This window comes from Anomaloglossus baeobatrachus, unplaced genomic scaffold (genome assembly GCF_048569485.1).
Source record: "Anomaloglossus baeobatrachus isolate aAnoBae1 unplaced genomic scaffold, aAnoBae1.hap1 Scaffold_4118, whole genome shotgun sequence".
Taxonomy (NCBI): Eukaryota; Metazoa; Chordata; class Amphibia; order Anura; family Aromobatidae; genus Anomaloglossus; species Anomaloglossus baeobatrachus.
The window spans coordinates 20576-43062 of record NW_027443454.1 but is presented as its reverse complement, the minus strand read 5'-3'; the positions used below and the strand labels follow the sequence as shown (position 1 = coordinate 43062).

At 46.2% G+C, this 22487-nt stretch overlaps 1 protein-coding gene across 1 annotated transcript; it reads left to right on the top strand.

Moving 5' to 3' along the window:
• Window positions 1-2792: 2792 nt before the first annotated feature.
• Window positions 2793-20856, top strand: LOC142277655 (EF-hand domain-containing protein D2-like; the record flags this gene model as incomplete). The annotated part of the gene is made up of 2 exons (XM_075332644.1): window positions 2793-3168; window positions 20709-20856. Coding segments are annotated over exons 1-2 (435 nt in total), but the record flags the coding sequence as incomplete, so codon positions are not given.
• Window positions 20857-22487: the final 1631 nt, after the last annotated feature.

Below are 22487 nucleotides of genomic sequence, written 5' to 3'. Positions count from 1 at the left end.
TTACACGTTTCTGGTTTAAAACTAGCCCTTTTACCAATCTGTAGCATGATATGAATAAGGACTCAGTTTAAGCCAGAGTGTGATAAAACTTCTTGAGTCTACCAGGAGTGTGACCCTTTCGTCCTTCAGCAGCACGGTCATCCTGAAACGCCTATCCTCTAATCTTTATCCAAAAAATTGTGGTAAACACCTTTATGAATTGGGGCCTTTGTGTATTCCACTGTATAGGTGTAAATAGGGATATGAGGATCACACAGAAAATATATGTATGTGGTAAAGACCAAATAAACTCTTTCGCATACCAAATAAGACACTGACAAAACATTAAAATCCGTTAAAAATGGTCCAAGGGCACAATAGAAAAAATGAGGCACTCACCCACTTGCTGTGCTCAGACAATACACAGATACAATTTTTATATAATGTCTTTAAGGCTATGTGTCCACGTTGCTTTTTACCTGCTTTTTTGCTGCTTTTTTGCTGCTTTTTCAACTGCAGCGTTTAATGCCGAAATGGATGTGTTCTTCTTTTCAAGCAAAGTCTATGGGAATTTGGGTTTCTTGTCCGCACTATGCAGTTCAAACTGCAGCCTTTTTGTGGCAGAAATTTGGGCAAAAACTCTGCTTTGCAGTTCAAAACGCAAATGGCAAAAACAACCATTGTGTGATGTATACCGACCTGATGGAGGCCACTCGGACACGGTTTTATCTTTGGTCTTGTAAATGGAGCCCTATGGATACATATGGACTATAGCTAACCCCTGCATATCACACATCAGGACCCGAAATATTGAAATGTGACACATATGTGCAACTATCATAAGACAAATCACCAACAATGACCCAATGCACAACTTTTATGACCTAAGATGTCTGAAAAATAAGAAAATGGGGCTGGAACCAAGTTACATGAACATGAACACTATGGCTAAATTACATATATGACCAAGTGCATAATTGGGAATGACATATCCAGGGCTGTGGAGCCAGTAAGGCAGGGATCCAACGCCGACACCTTCAGAAATGCTAAATAATTAGGCTTGTCACATAGCTCCCTACAATTTGTGTCTCCACTGGGGCATATGTCTGAAACCCCCCAAAATGTGATTCAGACCATAATATCCCTAGAGTATAATGGTGCAGACGGAGTTAGTGCGCTCTCGGACATCATTTTTAGCCGTATCCGGCTATTGCAGGTGCGCAACAAGGCGTAGATGACCAAGTCCTGCTGCCAGCCTCAATAAATATGGCCGGAAATGGTGTACGAGTGCCCCCTATGCTCTGTGGACACAGCCTTAGCAATACATTACTGTAGTAAAGCGTAAATCAGTGTTTTTCCCGATAAATAAGGGTCTAAGGCATTGTTCACACCCTGATGTTGATGTATGGGAGTTATTCATGTTACCTATGGTAGTCAATGGGGACATTCACTCCCCGATGTTGTTGTGCGGGAGCTATTCGTAGTTCCTGTGGTAGTCGATGGGGCCATTCACACCTCGATATTGTTGTATGGGAGCTATTTGTGGTATCTGTGGTAGTCTATGGGGCCATTCACACCCCGTTGTTGTATTGGAGCTATTTGTGGTACCTGTGGTAGTCTATGGGGCCATTCATTCCCCGATGTTGTTGTATGGGAGCTATTTGTGGTATCTGTGGTAGTCTATGGGGCCATTCATTCCCCGATGTTGTTGCATGGGAGCTATTTGTGGTACCTGTGGTAGTGTATGGGGCCATTCATTCCCCGATGTTGTTGTATGGGAGCTATTTGTGGTACCTGTGGTAGTGTATGGGGCCATTCATTCCCCGATGTTGTTGTATGGGAGCTATTTGTGGTACCTGTGGTAGTGTATGGGGCCATTCATTCCCCGATGTTGTTGTATGGGAGCTATTTGTGGTACCTGTGGTAGTGTATGGGGCCATTCATTCCCCGATGTTGTTGCATGGGAGCTATTTGTGGTACCTGTGGTAGTGTATGGGGCCATTCATTCCCCGATGTTGTTGCATGGGAGCTATTTGTGGTACCTGTGGTAGTCTATGGGGCCATTCACACCCCGTTGTTGTATTGGAGCTATTTGTGGTACCTGTGGGGTCATTCACACCCCGATGTTGTTGTGCGGGAGCTATTCGTGGTACCTGTGGTACATTTTCGGGCCATTCACACCCTGATGCTTTTGTATTGGAGCTTTTCGTGGTACCTGTGGTAGTCTATGAAGCCAATCACACTTCTGGAAATTCAAGGCGACAGCTCCAAATCTGATCTGAGGGTCACATAAATCGTCAAAACAAATCCATGGCTCCATGAGAGGAAAGTGCAGTCACGGTCTGTCAGGACGGAGAACATGGAGACTTTTTTTTTTAGCCGGATGACCGCATTCTGATCAGAATCCTTCTGGTTTTCTTGTATGTGGAAAAATCAGACGTGTGATTAGATTGTCGCACCATAAACATATTTATATTATTGTTTCTAAACTTTTCTACATTTCTAGGATAGTTAATAAATGAACCAATATAATTATTAGACATTGAAAAATAAACTAACCACATCACTGGGAGCCGCACACTTCTGCCCTCTGCACAGTCGTCCTGCTCCCTACACATGGCAGCCAATCCGAGCTCACCTTTCATTCTGCAACCTGCATGAGGTGAATGAAAGCTGTGCTCTGATTGGCCGCTATCCCAGAGCGGCGCTGTAGGTCCGGGATCTCCCCCGGGAATGCACCTGTTGCCCCTGGGCTGAGGCGGAAGCTCCAGAGCGGCGCTCATAGTTCTGTGCTCTCCTCCGCCCTCGGCTCCGCCCCGCCGCCTTATCCCCGGAGCTGCTGGAAGTTTGTGAGACTTGTGTGCGCCCCTCCCGCCGCCTCAGTCCTGCGCTCCCGGCTCCCATGGCGGAGAACGAGTTAGCCCAGAAGCTGCAGCGCCGCTTGGTGCTCGGAGATGCCCCGGAGCCGCCTGCAGAGGACGAGGTGCCCGCCGTGCACAACGGGGACGAGGAAGACAAGCCGGCCAATGCCAACGCCGACTCCGAGCTGAGTGCCAAGCTGAACAGGAGGAATGACATCAACCAGGGCACCGCTGTGCCGGCCACCCGCGGCCAGGTCTTCAACCCCTACACCGAGTTCAAGGAGTTCTCCAGAAAGCAGATCAAGGACATGGAGAGCATGTTCCGCCAGTGAGTGGGCAGCCGGGGATGGGCATGGAGGGGATACCTGACACTGAGTGCTGACAGTGTGCGTGCGGAGTGCTGGCAGTGTGCGTGCGGAGTGCTGGGGATGGGCATGGAGGGTATACCTGGCACTGAGTGCTGGCAGTGTGCGTGCTGGGGATGGGCATGGAGGGTATACCTGGCACTGAGTGCTGGCAGTGTGCGTGCTGGGGATGGGCATGGAGGGTATACCTGGCACTGAGTGCTGGCAGTGTGCGTGCTGGGGATGGGCATGGAGGGTATACCTGGCACTGAGTGCTGGCAGTGTGCGTGCGGGGTGCTGGCAGTGTGCGTGCGGGGTGCTGGGGATGGGCATGGAGGGTATACCTGGCACTGAGTGCTGGCAGTGTGCGTGCGGGGTGCTGGCAGTGTGCGTGCGGGGTGCTGGCAGTGTGCGTGCGGGGTGCTGGCAGTGTGCGTGCGGGGTGCTGGGGATGGGCATGGAGGGTATACCTGGCACTGAGTGCTGGCAGTGTGCGTGCGGGGTGCTGGCAGTGTGCGTGCGGGGTGCTGGCAGTGTGCGTGCGGGGTGCTGGCAGTGTGCGTGCGGGGTGCTGGCAGTGTGCGGGGTGTTGGCTGGCGCTGTGTGTGTGCGCGGGGGGCTGGCGCTGCGTGTGTGTGTGCGCGGGGGGCTGGCGCTGCGTGTGTGTGTGCGCGGGGGGCTGGCTGGCGCTGCGTGTGTGTGTGCGCGGGGGGCTGGCTGGCGCTGCGTGTGTGTGTGTGCGCGCGGGGGGCTGGCGCTGCGTGTGTGTGTGTGCGCGGGGGGCTGGCTGGCGCTGCGCGCGCGTGTGTGTGTGTGTGTGTGTGTGGGGGGGGGGGCCGGCTGGCGCTGTGTGTGTGTGTGTGTGCGGGGGGCTGGCGCTTGTGTGGGGGGGGGCGCCGGCTGGCGTAGTTGTAGCGCTATCTCTTGTAGCGTCCCACTCCTGGCGTTGAGCCTTCAGTGATGGCTGGCACTACCCTGGCTGCTTTCTTCCCTCTGTAGGAGCTTTTCTATGTAGTTCTCTGCATTTCTTCCGGTCTGTGAGACATGAAGGAGGAACTTTTTTGCAAATCCTGACAGGCGTGTGCCACATCTATAGATGGTGCATTGCCAAGGCTGTGGGTACATGTAGCAGGGCATCATGATTGATACCTGGCACCCCATGCCAGAGCTGTGTTGTGTAATGACAGCTTGCCCTGCCAGCCTTTGCTCACCCTATATATACACCATCCTGGCATGTTCCTTTCAGTTCTTTGGGCAGTTATGGAAAGTGCAGGGGGTAATTGGTCCAATCATCCGGCACTTACCCATATTCCGATCTGCATTAGAAGAATGAGAGCTGCAATCTGATTGGCTGTTGCACTTGTTCTTCACCTTAAACAGTGGATTGTTGGTTCTGCCGGGCGTCAGTGGGGCGTCTGAATTCCTGCACAATGATCTTGCTTGATTCTAGTAACAGGATATATAAGGCAATTGCTATTTATGCAGTTTTCTGTATGTTAGTGTTGACATACCAGCAGTAAACCATCACTTTCTGGGCGCTGTATGCCCGTGGGTGGCTTTACACTGGCATGTGACATACGTATAGGAATTCCTCAGTGTTGTACAGTGCAATCCGCGTGTTATCACTTGTCTGCAGTGTGGATGTGAAGCCCACCCCGTATGTGTAGCTGCCGTCATCTCGTGTCCTTAAACTGGCGTCTTCCCTTGTATTCTTCCCATCTCCTAGTTACTCTCGGGTCCCCTCCTCCCCTATCCGGGGTGAGCGTCGCTGTTTCACCACAGTCCCCTCCAGCTGAATCATGGTTCCTGTCCCCCACCCCCTCCGCATCCTGATAACTTCTCCTTGTGATTCAGAGCTTGCAGTCATTTGGATTTCGCTTCTGCACCTACACAGTGCGTAAAATTAGAGCCCGGATTATGAGGGTTGTAGTCAGCACGCTCCCGTCTGCTATAATGACCTGTGTACACAGCCTGACTCACTCTAACCTTGTGATGTTACTTTACTCCCCTGGACTCTGGCGGATATTTCTCAACTTCACCATAAGTCTGCTCAATAGGGAGAGGGGAATAAGCTGCTGGACCCCGGCATTGAGGCTACTTTCACACTTGCGTTGAACGGCATCCGTAGCATTGCATTGAGACGCATGCAACGGATGCTACGGATTGTACAAAATAACGCAATCCATTCTAGGTTTTTTTTCTTGACTGTACACATCTGGGCATGCTCAGTTGTGTAAAGACGGATGCGTTAACGTAATCCGTCAAATGACGGATTCTAAGGGAATCCGCCACCATAGGCGTCCATTATAAAAACAACGGACGCCTAACGGATTCCTGCAGGTTGCGTTTTTTTTGACACACCGCAAAGCGCAGAAAAACGCTACATGCAGTGTCACTGACGGTCAGCGACAAAACTGACGCGCCGTGGGGTGGATGCAACGCAAGACCATCCGTTGCTATCCGTAACTAATAGAAGTCTATGAGGAATAAAACAGTTTCCTGCAACGGTTACCGTAATTCCTCAAGGCTGCGGATAGCAACGGAAGCCGTCCAACGCAAGTGTGAAAGTAGCCTTATCGAATGCTGCGTGCTCAAACGAGAAGTGCCGTGTGCTCCATCCAGGGGTTAATCTTTATACCTGTGAACGGTATTGAAACTTTCCCTCTGAGCACTTCCGTAGTCTTGGGTGCATTTACACTACCCAAATACTATAACTGAGATTCCTAGGGAGCGCAATTCCCTGTCAGTAAGTGTAAATAGGCAGCCGATCGCTCTATGAATTAGTAAAACGCTCATTCGTAGGGTGAAATGATTCTTAAGCTTTCTTAGAAATCGTTTTCGATGGTCGACAGCACATTGTGTATCTGTGCTGCAGAGAACAATGACACAGAATGACTTGACCACACACAGATGATTCTTGGATTGCATCCGATTATTTCATGAAGCCAATGACTTCAATGGGGTGTATTCAATCTGTGGTCAAAAATGGACAACCTGTCCTCCAAAAATTCCCCGCAAAATGGACAACCCCATTGACTACAATAGGTGCGTGATCTATCAGTGCACGGTGGACACGTGGATCAGGTATTGCACACGCTGTTCATTCCTAGTGGAGATTTAGGGCTAGACTGTAACATACTTGGTCGGATTTCTTCGTCTTTTTTCGTTCTATTGCTCGTGGATGGAGGTCTTGCATTGTAATGTAATTTAATTGCGATTTTTCATCTGACGTTTGCCTGCAAGAATCCAGAAATCCACCATGTATTCTTCTGAGATCAAGAAGCCTGCATGGTTTCTGATAGTGTGTCTTTTGCCCTGAAATGGTTAATAAGTGTGAATTTGGAGCAGCCACTTGTGTGTTGGGAGGTGGGTGTGTGAGTGTAAAAGCTGCCAGGCCAGATATGCAATGGCCCTGGGGTGGTTATGTGGAGCCTGGCAGTGCGCCTGTGTGTAACCTCGCCCTGTGATGCTGGAGAGCTTCGGTCAGACGGGGCTTTCCTGGCCCCCTAACGCCCGTCCTACAGCTGTGCAAGTGTCGCTGACAATCATAGCATTGTACAGCTGAAGTGCGGCCACTGAGGTCCTGGGAACAGTTGTCTGCTGCTCCCTCCTAGACACCACGGAGCAAATTACCAAAATAGGTCTAGTACAAGTGCCCCTTGATAAAGCGCAGGTTGGTAATCTTCTCAGGCGTCCCCAATGTGTGGTGTGAGACGTTCCACATCTATTCCTGGATGCTGCCTTATTATGTGGCCACAGCGTAGCTAAGGCTTGGTTCACACTTGCGTTGAACGGCATCCGTTGTATTGTGTTGTGTGACGGATGCAACAGATGCGTTGCATATAGTGACACAACGGATGCAATGGATCGTACAAAACAACGGAAAGCGCTTTTTTTTTTTTTTTTTCTTCTTTACAGTTTTACCGGCAACAGACTATTGTGAACGATCAGCTGATCGCTCTCAATAGCCGGCGGCCGGGCGCTCAGCTGAGCACTCTCGCATGCCGACGGCCAGGCGCTCAGCTGATTGTTCGGCGGCCGAGAATGTGTGCGGGGGGTGGAGTGCGGAGTGGGTGGAGCAGAGTGGGCCATGGCGCTGAGGACGTGTGTGTGTGTGTGTGTGTGTGTACATGCGGAGTGCGGGAGGGGGCGGAGCCAAGCGGGGAAGTGTCGGGCTCCCTGCACACGTAGCGAGGGTAAATATCGGCAAAGCACTTTGCTTGGTTACGGGTGCAGGGAGCCAGAGAGAGCATGCGCAGTGAAATCCTACGGATTGCGCTGCTCAAAAAAAGTTACATGCTGCGTTCCTCCTGCCTGGCGCAGAGTCAAAATAACGACGCTGCGTCCAGCGGATGCAACGCTCACACTTGCGTTACAGTGCGTCGTCCATACAAGTCTATGGAGACTAGCGCAGTGCGTTAACGGACTGCGCTATTCTCCATAGTGACAGACTCCGCTGAACGCAAGTGTGAAAGTACCCTAAGGCTTGGTTCACACATTGTGTGGTGTGGCAGTGCAAACCCCAATTTCTGAATGTGGTTCCCCCACTGAAGTTATGGTGCATTTCTACCAGTAATCAATCGGGAGTAAGAGTTTCCATTCACGGATTATCTGCCAATGTAAACATGCCGGCGATTACCCAGCAAATAAGGAAAACGCCCGTCAATTGATTGGATCATTTGACAGGCCAAAATAAAAATGTAAATAGTCTGGGCCAAATATATTCTACTGTATGGGGACAGAACAATCCATCTCCTGTCGGCTGGTAAACGAGCGCTGGACGACTTGTTGATAAATGATGGGCGCTCTTCTTTTATTGCATTGGTGAGTTAAAATCAGCACATCTAAATACAACATTAAAGGGCACTTGTCACCAGGATTTTCTTATATAACCTAAAGCCAGTACTATAATGGCACTATCGGGCTGATTCTATATACACCTTTTAGTTGTCAGCTCGGATGTATATGTTTTGAAACACAAGCAAGTAAATCTTGTAAAATGAGCAGCTTTTTGATTGGCAGCAGCTGCCGATCAGCTGATAGCTGGGGTGGGTATTCATAGTGATTCCGCCCCCTGCCTGTCCATCCTCCCACTATCTATAACTTCTGCTAATTCCATTATAGAAGGTTGTGGTTATACATCATGGTGGCTAGAAGGACCTTGGTGACGTTATAACCATGTGACCAGAAGGGGCGGGGCCTCAGCCAACAGAAAAATGTTACTTCCTGGTATAAGCCATGTTGGCTGAGGCCCTGCCCCTAGTGATCACATGGGTATGACGTCACCAAGGTCCTTCTAGCTACCTTTTATAGCCACCACAACCATTAGTAAAACGCCTCTATAATGGAATTAGCATAAATAATAGATAGTGATTCCGCCCCCTTCCTATCCATCCTACCACTATCTATTTATGCTAATTCCATTATAGAGGCGTTTTACTAATGGTTGTGGTGGCTATAAATCATGGTGGCTAGAAGGACCTTGGTGACGTCATACCCATGTGATCAGTAGGGGCAGGCCCTCAGCCAACATGGCTTATACCAGGAAGTAACATTTTTCTGTTGGCTGAGGCCCCGCCCCTACTGATTACATGGGTATGACGTCACCAAGGTCCTTCTAGCCACCATGATTTATAGCCACAACCATTAGTAAAACGCCTCTATAATGGAATTAGCATAAATAATAGGTAGTGGTAGGATGGACAGGCAAGGGGCGGAATCACTATCAAACCCCAGCTATTAGCTGTCAATCAAACTGCTCATTTTACAAATTTGCTTGTGTTTCAGAACCTATACATCCGAGCTGACCACTGAAGGTATGTAGAGAATCAGCCTCATAGTGCCAGTACAGCACTGGCTTTAGGTTATATGGGAAATCCTGGTGATTGGTGTGCTTTAATCTGTGTTCAGGACTCTGCAGGATCCTTGGAAGCCAGACCTCTCATTAAAGGGATTGCCTGTGATAAGACAACCAATATGGTCGCCATTAAAGCTCCCACAGAGATTTGTCCTCATATCAATTATCTAAGCAAAGTTACCACTCAGGATTGTGGAAAAGCAGAGTGAAGTCCGCTGTAATGGTGATTGTGTCTTAGCTTTTCCGGGGCCAGGTATATCTAATAACTTCGGTATTTTAGCACGTCTCGGGGAAGGTTTTCCAGGGAATGTTGTATACCTTTCATAAAGGGGTTGATATGAATGGCAGTGACCTGCAGTTCCAGATACAGGCACTATACAATGTGTGGAGCAGTGCCTGGTAAATAATGAAGGGCACTGGGCAGAGATGATTAGGTGGTGCCGAGAGTCAGACCCGCTACTGATCTGATTAAGTACTATTACAATGTTTAAAGGGAACCAGTTATTATAGTCACCGTGTCCCATCCACGGGCAGCATGAATCTGACACTGGCTCTGTTATTGCAGCTGGGTACCGTATGTTTTAGGGCTGCTTCTCACTTGCGAGTTTCTCGCAGTAGAGCAATGCGAGAAAATCTCGCATTGAAATCGGACACATGTTAGTCAATGATTCAGCTCTCATCTGCGATTTTTTTTTTCTCAGTCCAAATCGGACCGAGAAAAAAATCGCAGCATGCTGCTTTTTTGCGAGTTTCTCGCACCATTTGTCCCAATGATTTCCTATGGAAGGGGATTAAAAGTAGCATCACACACGCGCACCACCGTTCACATTTGCGAGTGTGGCAGTAACTTCGCACATTAGATGAATGTGACAGCACATTCCCATAGGTTAATTAAATGACACATGTGTAATAGCTTTTATCTAATTAAGATGTTGCATGAAACTAGCATCGCAATCGCAACACACACGCGAGCAAATAGCATCGCACTTGCGTTGCACTCGCACCTAACGTGAACTAAAATCAGCCGAGTATTTTTCAGCCCAGTCGGACCGATTTTACTCGCATAGATGTGTTTCCACCCTTACACTGAAGTACTGCGGGGTTTTTTGATAAGCCAGCTGGAGATGACCTTAGATGACTAGTGCAAGCTTCTCCCTCAAACTGACTGGACTTTCCATATACACCTATTTAGGGAGACCCCTGTCAATCTGGAGAGTCTGGGAGGGAAACCCCACTGGGGACCGGCCTTGAACATCCCCAGCTTTTCAGAATAAGACGTACGTGGGTGAAATAATGGAGCCTGTGGCTGCGGCAGCATAAATTCGACAAGTTCACTTTAATAGTCCTGGAAACTCTTCAAAAATGACATGATCAGCAATTCTAACTAACAAATAGGAGATTAGCACATTGACTTTGTAGCAGTCTGTATTCCGCAAGGAACAACTCTACTGTGTTCACATTCAAGGAACGAACTCCCTTGACAATCTTATCTTGATAGAAATTGCTCAACAAGTTACGACAGTGACACAAATGTCGGGAGATTCGGGAGGGGGGGGTAGTTCCTTCCACATTCCTCTTTCTGACACTTTATACAGTAGTTTTATTTTCACTGTTATAAGCTTGTCTCTTCTCTAGTAGCGTCTGATCCGATGTTTGGAAGGTGCGGTTTATTAGGGTTTTTATTAGTTTATCTGTCAAGGTTTTTTTGATTTTAAGTTATATGGAGATTTTTTTTTTTTTTATCTTTATGCAGATCTATCATATGCTTAAAGAACAAAGGTGTTAGGCTATATGTACATTATGGAGGAGAGTCACCTGCTTATTACCCACCAGAGTAACAGCTGCTAATCAGCTGGTAATAGCATTCCTGGTCAGACTATGTAATCCTTGAGTGAGCAACATTCCCATTGAAGGGAATCCTTCAGCAGGTTTTTACTATGTAATCTGAAGACGGCACAATGTAAAAGCCGCTTTACACGCAGCGACATCGCTAGCGATCGCCCCTGTCGTGCGTGCGTCACTGGCAAATCGCTGCCCGGGGCGAACAATATCACTAGTATGCGTCACACGCACATACTTTCCTAACGACGTCGCTGTGGCCGGCGAACAAACTATTGTTTAAGGGGGAGGTTCGTGTGGCGTCACAGCGACGTTACACAGCGGGCCACCAATAGAAGCGGAGGGGTGGAGAGCAGCCGCATTATCGTCACTCCCACCTTGTTGCCGGAGGACGCAGGAACAATGTTGTTCATTGTTCCCGGGGTGTCACACGTAGAGATGTGTGCTGCCTCAGGAACGACAAACAACCTGCGTCCAAAACGAGCAACGATATTTGGGAAAGGAACGACGTGTCAAAATCAACGATTTTTGTCGTTTTTGGGATCGTTAGCGGCCGCTCGTAGGTGTCACACGCAACAACGTCGCTAACGACTGAAGTGTGTCACAAAAACTGTGACCCCCGACGACATATCGTCAGATAAATTGTAGCGTGTAACGGGGCCTTTAGGTTTAGCACAGATATTTCAGCAGTGTCTCTTTTAACACTGGGTTGTTTACCTGCCATGTTCATTTTAACTTCAGTACCCTATCATTGCTACACTACAGTGCTTTTTTCATGGCATATCTGACTTCTGTGATTAGCACTTCACTGTCTGTAGAGCCTGCTGTGGGTGGGTGCAGATTTTTCAGCTCTGCATTGCTAAATCTAAAAACTGTCAGAACCACTGTAAACTAAGTGATAATCGTTGGATTCAGGGTCTCTTTGCGTACATCATAACTTATCCACTGGATTAATATGTAAGGTGTCCCAAGTAGTAGAAGTGAAGAAGACGGCTCTGACTACATCATGGAAAAAAACGACTTTATTATCTGATAGCAAACAATAAAAATCAGATAAGGAGAGTACAGGCAAGATGAAAGAAAGAAATGTGTAGCTGCAAACTGGAAAGTGTCCAAAGTCCAGGTAAATATTCTGCAGTGATATTCCAGTAGTATATACTGTGTAAACGGGACCTGGTCACCCACTAGTAAATGTAGATCATGGCTGACCACACAGTGCTCACAGCTGCCTTAATAATAACATTTATCTGGGTTGAAGTCCTGTTTTGGCTGGCATCCTCTGAGGTCGGGGCTTTGGAACGCTGATAGTTGGGCTCTACATGCCTGCCATCTGCTATCTCTGGTAGTCCCATAGACAATGAATGGAGCAAATATCATGCAAGTGCACCTCTGCTCCGCTCAGGACAGGATTTCAGTATTCTTACCTCAGGGTGGGAGATCCAGCAGTCTGAACCCAATGTGAACAAGTTTGTGCTTTAGCAGTAGTTGCGGGATATCTTGTGCGCTGTTTTTTTGGGAGGTTGGGATTGGGGGGCTGAGTGACGCTTTAGAGGGAATTAGTCAGCAGGTTTTTGCTTCCTCATCTGAGAGCAGCATGATGTAGGCAAAGAGTTCCTGAATCCAACATTGTATCACTTAGATTACTGGCTACAACCGTTCTGACAAAATGTGTGTTTTTAGCTTGTCATGTAGCAGAGTCCAGAGGGCTGTCCCACCCACACCAGGCTCTCTATAGAGATTGACACCTCAGTCAATGTACAATGAGAGGAGGGGGCATGGACAACATGGCTTGAGTGAGCTAGCCGCAGCAATAAGGGTCTGGCTGCTAAAACAATCATAGCAAATGAGCAAAAGATTGGACTGTGACAATACAGGTATGCCTGAACTTTCTGTCTTACCCCTAACGGCACGTTGGCTTCATCTTACATAGCAAAAACCTGCTGACAGATTCCCTTTAAAAGACAGAAGGATGACGATGCTCACCTTTTTATAGACTGAATACACACACACACACACACACACACACACACACACACACACACACACACACACACACACACACACACACACACACACACACACACACACACACACACACACACACACACACACACACACACACACTGGCAGTCCAGAGCTGGTCCATGCATTGCTATGATTTCATTTGGATCTGTGCGGTACTTCTTTTCTCTTGCGGAGGCGCTGCGGAGGAATTGTACATTTGCTTCTAGGTTCCCCTACAGTAAGGAAATAACCAAAGGCACAAAGTGCAATCCCGTGAGCCGCTTCTCTAGGGGCTAATCCTTGTGCATTTGGCCTTTCCTGTAACTACAGACATTTAATATAAAATACCATCTGGCCACAGCATTTTTGGGAAAAAATAAATTTTGTTAAAAGCCACAAAGTCTTGAATGAATTCAGCCTAATACTATTATTAAGATAACCAGTCACCGGCATCCTGCAAAGCATTTATAGTTCTGATTCCTGATGTCTCTGGATCTATTAAGCATTAGCTTTGTGGCTGCGCAGAATGTCACTCATGCTGATGGGTACAAGGGTCTTAATCACTTTTCTTCTCTGATTTTACCTTTTGTTCTCTGGAATGGGAACCAGAAAGTTATCCCTCTTTATACATCGCAGAGCTGACCCGGGGAAGATCCAGGAGGTGTAGACCCCTCCCCCCCCCCCCCCCCCCCCTTCCATGGGCGTCACTGAGTTCCATCACCCCCTGACGTGTTCCTGTGGACAGTGCTCAGCATATATCGGTCTGTGGACCCAGCACTCGGGCCACGTGTTCCAATGTGACTTTACTCTTTATATGTTTACAATGGAGTTCTGTTAGAGAGCAGCTAACAATCGTATAAAAGAATAGAAGGAGCAATACTTGGCAATCCTCCGGGGCTCAGCCGGCTCTGGCAATGTCATGTCACACGACTTACAACCGCTTCATCCAATCACTTCCCACAGCATTGACCTTCGTTTAATGTAATCACTATAGCGAATGATTGGCTGCAGCTTTTATGCGGCATGTCATCGCAGGGACCCAGGACAGTGTTGGCACACGAGCGGTGGATTGGTAAGGTATTTTTCTTTTTGTAATTCGTACTATTGTCCACAGTATAAGGCTAAGTTCACACACTGCGTTTTTTTTGAAGTTGTGTTTTTGCGCGTTTTTGACCGCTAAAAACGCACCCCGTCAAAAAAACGCGGCAAAAAACTCATGCGTTTTTACCGCGATTTGGTGCGTTTTTGATCTCTGCGTTTTGCTGCGTTTTTCCAATGCATTGTATGGGGGGAAAACGCAGAAAAACGCAGGAAAGAATTGACATGTCCATTTTTTTTTTTTTTTTAAGCTCAAAAACGCAGCTTAAAAAAAAGTTGTGTGCGGACAGCAAAATTGAAAACTCATAGACTTTGCTGGGGAAGCAAAGTCATGCAGTTTTGAGGCCAAAAACGCACCCAAAAAACGCCGCGAAAAACGCACTGTGTGAACTTACCCTAACAGATTTCCTAGGATGTCATATTAGCAGTGATACATGAAGTGTCAAGTGACGAGTATTTACCCAGCATTTTTGTGTTATCCTTGTGGCTCCGGTCGGTATGCTACACATATAACATCCTGGGCTCCAGTACAGATCGTATACAAGAGCAGTCATTTTCTATTATTTCATTATCCAGTTCTCTTACATTCTCCTATGTGTGCAGTAAGACAAGTCTTCCTTCCAGTGTGTGTATAGAGGTGTGCTGTGTGTGTCCACGCGGCTCTATACATCCCTGTCCTACAGACTTGTCTATAAATGGGCCGAATGTTTGTTCTCTGCCTCTTTCCTTTTCGTAACTTCCACTTTAACCCAGAACAAGTTTTTTTTTTTTTTCTTTTCTTAAAGCAGCAGGCCAACCAAAATCCATGTGAACAGCAGCCGTGTGCTGGAATGCTTTCCTATTTATAGTTCTCTCCCCATATTTCTTTATTTCTGGGCCTAAATCTCCACTTACAGAAATGCAGCTGATAATGTGAACGTTCCCTGCAAGATAGCTGTTCCCATCTGCAGAGACGTTATGTGGATTAACTGATGTGTTGTCCCACATGGGCTCTAAAATTCCTAATATTTTTTCTGCTATTAGCTCCAGCCTATTTTGATAACTCACATCTGAATAAAAATAAAATGTGTGTGTGTGTGTATATATATATATATATCACATACACACACACACCGGGTGAAGTAAGTATTGAACACTTCACCAATTTTCTAAGTACCGTAAATATATCTATAAAGGTGCTATTGTCATTTGTTTCTCAAGACGCCTCCTGTATGGAGAAACTAGTCACATGCATTGCTCAGGTGTGGTTTTGGCCCATTCTTCCACACACTCTCTTCAAAGCCTCACAGTTCTGTGACGCGCTGGCCGTGCCAGGTAGTCAGGCCCCTGCACTACACCTTTCCCTCACAGGTGACATCAGCTGACCTTAAAACCCTAGTCCCCCTCTCAGGGCTAGATGGACACACCAGGGGGCGGATCCAGGCGGTTGGAAGACGCCCACCGAGGAGTCTAGACAGCCCGGGGTGGGAAAACAGTGAGTCTACAGACAGTTCAGTTTATAGTTCAAGGAGAGTGGAGGTCAGGCCTGTGTGTCAGGCCTGAAGGCAAATTGACAGGTACCAGGGTAGGAGCCAACGATGGTCTCTGTCTGCAGGAGCCAGGAAGACTGCTCGGTCTAACCGAGGTGGACAGGGTAGTGGCCCGTCGATACCGACCCGGGGAACAGACTCGGAAACCGGAGCACACAAGGGGGTACTCGGACCCTGAAGCCGGGACCAGAAGCGACTGGAACCAGCTAATTTACCGATTGAGGCCAGGACTAGAGGTCCTGTCCCACCCAAAGTCCCGATAGAAGGCAACAGCGCACCGAGGGGGATAAAAGGCCACAGCTCAGAGATCCCACTGGCCAGCGTCTGCGGGCAAGGGCTCCTTAGTCCACATCCAGTCGGGAGCGGACTCCTGAAGTTGCAAGCACAGGCAGGCCACCATTACACAAGAGTGCAGGAGAAAGACAGAGACCACCAGCCGGGTGGGGGACCAGAACGCAGCCGGCTACGGGCACCGACCACACTCACCTTGGTTTACCAGAGACTCGTGTGTTTCCTTCACTGGTGAGTACACCAGTACCCTGCGGTCTCCCATCTCCCTGCACCAACAAATCCCAACGGGTCCCGGGGCCACCATCCCTGCCCACGGAGGGGTTAACAACTTGCTGCACAACATCTCCCACTGGGTGCCCCGTAATTGCAGCAGTGGTGTCCAAACTCACCACATACCGTAGGTGGCGTCACGAACCTAGTACGGCCCAGCTCGTACATATACGTCCTACATCCACCACCCCCAAACCCTATTCATTCGGAGTGTCCGGGGGATCCCCCAGGTCCGGAGACCCTCGAGCCACCCACCGGAAGGCCCGGACCCGAGCAGCTTCAGGCTGCCGGCACGGGGGCGGCACAGTGATGTGGGTTCCTTCTATGAATTTAGATCTTTAGTGCCTTCCATAAATGTTCTGTTTTGGATTCAGGTCAAGTGATTGGCTGGGCCATTCTAGCAGCTTTATTTTCTTTCTCTGAAACCAATGGAGTTTCCCTGGCTGTGTGTTTGGGATCATTGTCTTGCTGAAATGTCCACCCTTGTTTCGCCTTCATCATCCTGGTAGATGGCAGCAAATTTTTAGCGATGTCTATTCATTCTTCCTTCCATTATGTGATATTTGCAAGTGCCTTATGCTGAAAGACTGCCCCCCCAATGATGTCCTCACCTCTCAACTTCACTGTTGGTATGGTGTTTTTTGGGGTGGTAAGTAGTGTCTTTTGGCCTCTAAACATGGTGTTTATTATTGCATGCAAATTTAAATTTTGGTCTCTTCTGATAAGATTATATTCTTCCAGTATTTCATAAGCTTGTATAAATGTTGAACAAATTTGAAAACTTTTTGTTCAGCAGTGGAGTTTTGCATGGTGAGCGTGCATATAGGCCATGTCTTAAAGACCCCTCTGAAGAAGCCCACGCGAAACGTGCGTAGGGGTCTTGGAGACACAATATCTTGCAGAATCCAGGGTACCATGGGTGAGTGTTACTAACTTGTAAGTTGAGTGCCTTTGCTGCTTTTTTGTACGTGCACTTTATCCTAGCAGGTGATTCCCACTGTGAAGCGGGGTACTCTTGCTGCTACAATACTACGTCCTCATTTTTCTTGTTCAGATGTTGTTGACATAGAGGCCATGGAGGTTGAGTGCATTACTTATTGTTTTCTTGGAAACAATTGTACCTGTTGATTCCAGGTCTTTCTGCAGCGCTCCACAGCTATTTGTTGGCTTTTGGACAACTCTTCTGATAATTCTTTTCAATCCTCTATCTGTCATCTTTCATCACCTGATCAGGTTTGGTTTATGGTGAAATTATGTTTTTTCCACTGCAGGATTATGGCCCCAACAGTGCTCACTGGAACCTTCAGTAGTTTAGAAATTCTTCTGTAACCAATGGCATCAGTTTGTTTTGCAACATTAAGGATGCCAAGGTCTTCAGACAGCTCACTGGTTTTACCCTTCATGAGAGGTTTCTTATTTGGCACCTTGGTAATGAGACATCCTTTTATAGCCGTCAATCGAACCAGCTGATATTTTTTTACTAAGTGTTAGGATTGCTTTCTAATTGTTAATAGATTTCAGCTGGTGTCATGACTTTCCATCACTTTATTTTTTGCACCTCTTCATGTGTGCAATAGTTTTTGTTTTTTTCCCCCTGTTTATGTATCATTATTACCCTTAATTTATGGACCTCTATGGTTTAATTTATTTGTCTTTGTGGATTGGTGTTCAATACTTATTTCACTGTGTGTGTGTGTGTGTTTGTGTGTGTGTGTGTGTGTGTGTGTGTGTGTGTGTGTGTGTATATATATATATATATATATATATATATATATATATATATATATATATATATATATATATATATATATATATATATATATATATATATAATATATATATATATAATATACAGTTAGGTCCAGAAATATTTGGACAGTGACACAATTTTCGCGAGTTGGGCTCTGCATGCCACCACATTGGATTTGAAATGAAACCTCTACAACAGAATTCAAGTGCAGATTGTAACATTTAATTTGAAGGTTTGAACAAAAATATCTGATAGAAATTGTAGGAATTGTACACATTTCTTTACAAACACTCCACATTTTAGGAGGTCAAAAGTAATTGGACAAATAAACCAAACCCAAACAAAATATTTTTATTTTCAATATTTTGTTGCGAATCCTTTGGAGGCAATCACTGCCTTAAGTCTGGAACCCATGGACATCACCAAACGCTGGGTTTCCTCCTTCTTAATGCTTTGCCAGGCCTTTACAGCTGCAGCCTTCAGGTCTTGCTTGTTTGTGGGTCTTTCCGTCTTACGTCTGGATTTGAGCAAGTGAAATGCATGCTCAATTGGGTTAAGATCTGGTGATTGACTTGGCCATTGCAGAATGTTCCACTTTTTTGCACTCATGAACTCCTGGGTAGCTTTGGCTGTATGCTTGGGGTCATTGTCCATCTGTACTATGAAGTACCGTCCGATCAACTTTGCGGCATTTGGCTGAATCTGGGCTGAAAGTATATCCCGGTACACTTCAGAATTCATCCGGCTACTCTTGTCTGCTGTTATGTCATCAATAAACACAAGTGACCCAGTGCCATTGAAAGCCATGCATGCCCATGCCATCACGTTGCCTCCACCATGTTTTACAGAGGATGTGGTGTGCCTTGGATCATGTGCCGTTCCCTTTCTTCTCCAAACTTTTTTCTTCCCATCATTCTGGTACAGGTTGATCTTTCTCTCATCTGTCCAGAGAATACTTTTCCAGAACTGAGCTGGCTTCATGAGGTGTTTTTCAGCAAATTTAACTCTGGCCTGTCTATTTTTGGAATTGATGAATGGTTTGCATCTAGATGTGAACCCTTTGTATTTACTTTCATGGAGTCTTCTCTTTACTGTTGACTTAGAGACAGATACACCTACTTCACTGAGAGTGTTCTGGACTTCAGTTGATGTTGTGAACGGGTTCTTCTTCACCAAAGAAAGTATGCGGCGATCATCCACCACTGTTGTCATCCGTGGACGCCCAGGCCTTTTTGAGTTCCCAAGCTCACCAGTCAATTCCTTTTTTCTCAGAATGTACCCGACTGTTGATTTTGCTACTCCAAGCATGTCTGCTATCTCTCTGATGGATTTTTTCTTTTTTTCAGCCTCAGGATGTTCTGCTTCACCTCAATTGAGAGTTCCTCCAGACCGCATGTTGTCTGGTCACAGCAACAGCTTCCAAATGCAAAACCACACACCTGTAATCAACCCCAGACCTTTTAACTACTTCATTGATTACAGGTTAATGAGGGAGACGCCTTCAGAGTTAATTGCAGCCCTTAGAGTCCCTTGTCCAATTACTTTTGATCCCTTGAAAAAGAGGAGGCTATGCATTACAGAGCTATGATTCCTAAACCCTTTCTCCGATTTGGATGTGAAAACTCTCATATTGCAGCTGGGAGTGTGCACTTTCAGCCCATATTATATATATAATTGTATTTCTGAACATGTTTTTGTAAACAGCTAAAATAACAAAACTTGTGTCACTGTCCAAATATTTCTGGACCTAACTGTATGTGTGTATACATTGACTAGCTCCATCATATGCAATATATCCTACCAATAGAACTTCTAAGTATTTGTATGAATTTGGAGGTATATGAGTGCCCTCTCGAGATCTGTGGGTATCCAATTATGACCTTAAAGAAGTTGTGGGTTGTATTGAGCTGTAAAGTACAGAATATTGTTTAGGCTGCTTTCACACTACGTTTTTTATTTAGCATGCGCGTCATGAACGTTTTTTTTGCTGCAAAAGCGGATCCTGTTTTTGCAAAGAAACGCATGCAAACGCATGTGTTATATTGCAGGATCCTGTCACTTTAAGTTTATGGGCGGCCATTGGAGTCAAGTGATTGGGAGTGAGGGGAACTGAACGTGAAAGACTGGGAGCAGACATCTGACAGCTGTGGAGGCTCGTAACCAAGGTAAACATCGGGTAACTTGCTTGGATACCCGATATTTACATTGGGTACGAGCGTCTGCAGCTGCTAGGAGCCGGTTCCCTGCACACGTAACCAAGGTAAACATCGGGTAACTTGCTTGGATACCCGATATTTACATTGGTTATGAGCGTCTGCAGCTGCTAGGAGCCGGGCTGCTGCTCTCTGCACACGTAACCAAGATAAACATCGGGTAACTTGCTTGGATACCCGATATTTACATTGGTTATGAGCGTCTGCAGCTGCTAGGAGCCGGGCTGCTGCTCTCTGCACACGTAACCAAGATAAACATCGGGTAACTAAGGCCGCGGTTACCTGATGTTTACCTTGGTTACGAGCGTCCTCCGCTCTCAGGCGGGGGAGAGTAGAGGGAGGGAGGGAGGGGGAGGGAGAAAACTCACGCAAACGCAGGTGAACGCATGTTGACGCAAGTCCATTGCAATTGCATTGAAATGAAAACGCATTTGCACTGGATCCGTTTTTGCATTAAAAAAAACGTTCATGACGGATGTTAAAAAAATGTAGTGTGAAAGCAGCCTTACTCTTTTATAGGTTATAACTGGAACTGGATATAAAAAAGAATGTAAGAAATAGAAGCACAGCGTGTTGTGGAGAGTTTCCATCATTTTTCATTCTGTTCTAATTAAACTTTACATAGGACTACTTAGTTGTATCAAATTTTTTTTTTTTCTTTTGTGCTGTGTAGGTATGACACTGGACGGGACAATTTCATAGACATGATGGAGCTGAAGCTTATGATGGAGAAGTTGGGAGCCCCACAGACTCATCTTGGTTTGAAGAATATGATAACAGAAGTAGATGAAGATATTGATGGAAAGATGAACTTTCGGGAGGTATGCACTTAATCGCTTGTAGATATACAGTGCCTTGCGAAATTATTCGGCCCCCTTGAATTTTTCAACCTTTCCCCACATTTCAGGCTTCAAACATAAAGATAAAAAATGTTGATGTTATGGTGAAGAATCAACAACAAGTGGGACACAATTGTGAAGTTGAATGAAATTTATTGCTTATTTTAAACTTTTATCAAAACTAATAAACTGAAAATTGGGGCGTGTAATATTATTCATCCCCTTTACGTTTATACTTTGTAGCGTAACCTTTTGCTGCGATTACAGCTGTAAGTCGCTTGGGGTATGTGTCTATCAGTTTTGCATATCCAGAGACTGAAATTTTCGCCCATTCTTCCTTTGCAAATAGCTGGAGCTGAGTGAGGTTGGATGGAGGGCGTTTGAACAGCAGTTTTGAACTCTTTCCACAGATTCTCGATTGGATTCAGGTCTGGACTTTGACTTGGTCATTGTAAAACCTGGATTAATTTATTTGTGAACCATTCCATTGTAGATTTTGCTTTGTTTGGGATCATTGTCTTGTTGGAAGACAAATCTCCGTCCCAGTCTCAGGTCTTTTGTAGACTCCAACAGGTTTTCTTCAAGAATGGTCCTGTATTTGGCTCCATCCATCTTCCCATCAATTTTAACCATATTCCCTGTCCCTGCTGAAGAAAAGCAGGCCCAAACCATGATGCTGCCACCACCATGTTTGACAGTGGGGTTGGTGTGTTCAGGGTGAGGAGCTGTTGCTTTTAAGCCAAACGTATCGTTTGGCATTGTGCCCAAAAAGTTCGATTTTTGGTTTCATCTGACCAGAGCACCTTCTTCCACATGTCTGGTGTGTCTCCCAGGTGGCTTTTGGCAAGCTTCAAACAACGCTTGTTATGGATATCTTTGAGAAATGGCTTTCTTTTTGCCACTCTTCCATAAAGGCCAGATTTGTGCAATGTATGACTGATTGTATCCTATGGACAGACTCTCCCACCTCAGCTGTAGATCTCTGCAGTTCATCCAGAGTGATCATGGGCCTCTTGGATGTATCTCTGATCAGTCTTCTCCTTTGAGATTAAATTTTTGAGGGATGGCCGCGTCTTGGTAGCTTTGCAGTGGTATGATACTCCTTCCATTTCAGTATGATCGCTTGCACAGTGCTTCCTGGGATGTTTAAAGTTGTGGAAATATTTTTGTAACCAAATCCGGCTTTAAACTTCTCCACAACAGTATTACGGACCTGCCTGTTGTGTTCCTTGGTCTTCATGATGCTCTCTGTGCTTTATACAAAACACTGAGACTATCACAGCGCAGGTGCATTTATACGGAGAATTGATTACACACAGGCGGCTTATATTTATCATCATCATCAGTCATTTAAGGACAACATTGGATCATTCAGAGATCCTCAATGAACTTTTGGAGTGAGTTTGCTGCACTGAAAATAAAGGGGACGAATAATATTGCACGCTCCAATTTTCAGTTTATTATTTTTTATGAAAGTTTAAAATAAGCAATAAATTTCGTTCAGCTTCACAATTGTGTCCCACTTGTTGTTTCTTCACCATAAATTTAAATTTTTTTATCTTTATGTTTGAAGCCTGAAATATGGGAAAAGGTTGAAAAATTCAAGGGGGCTT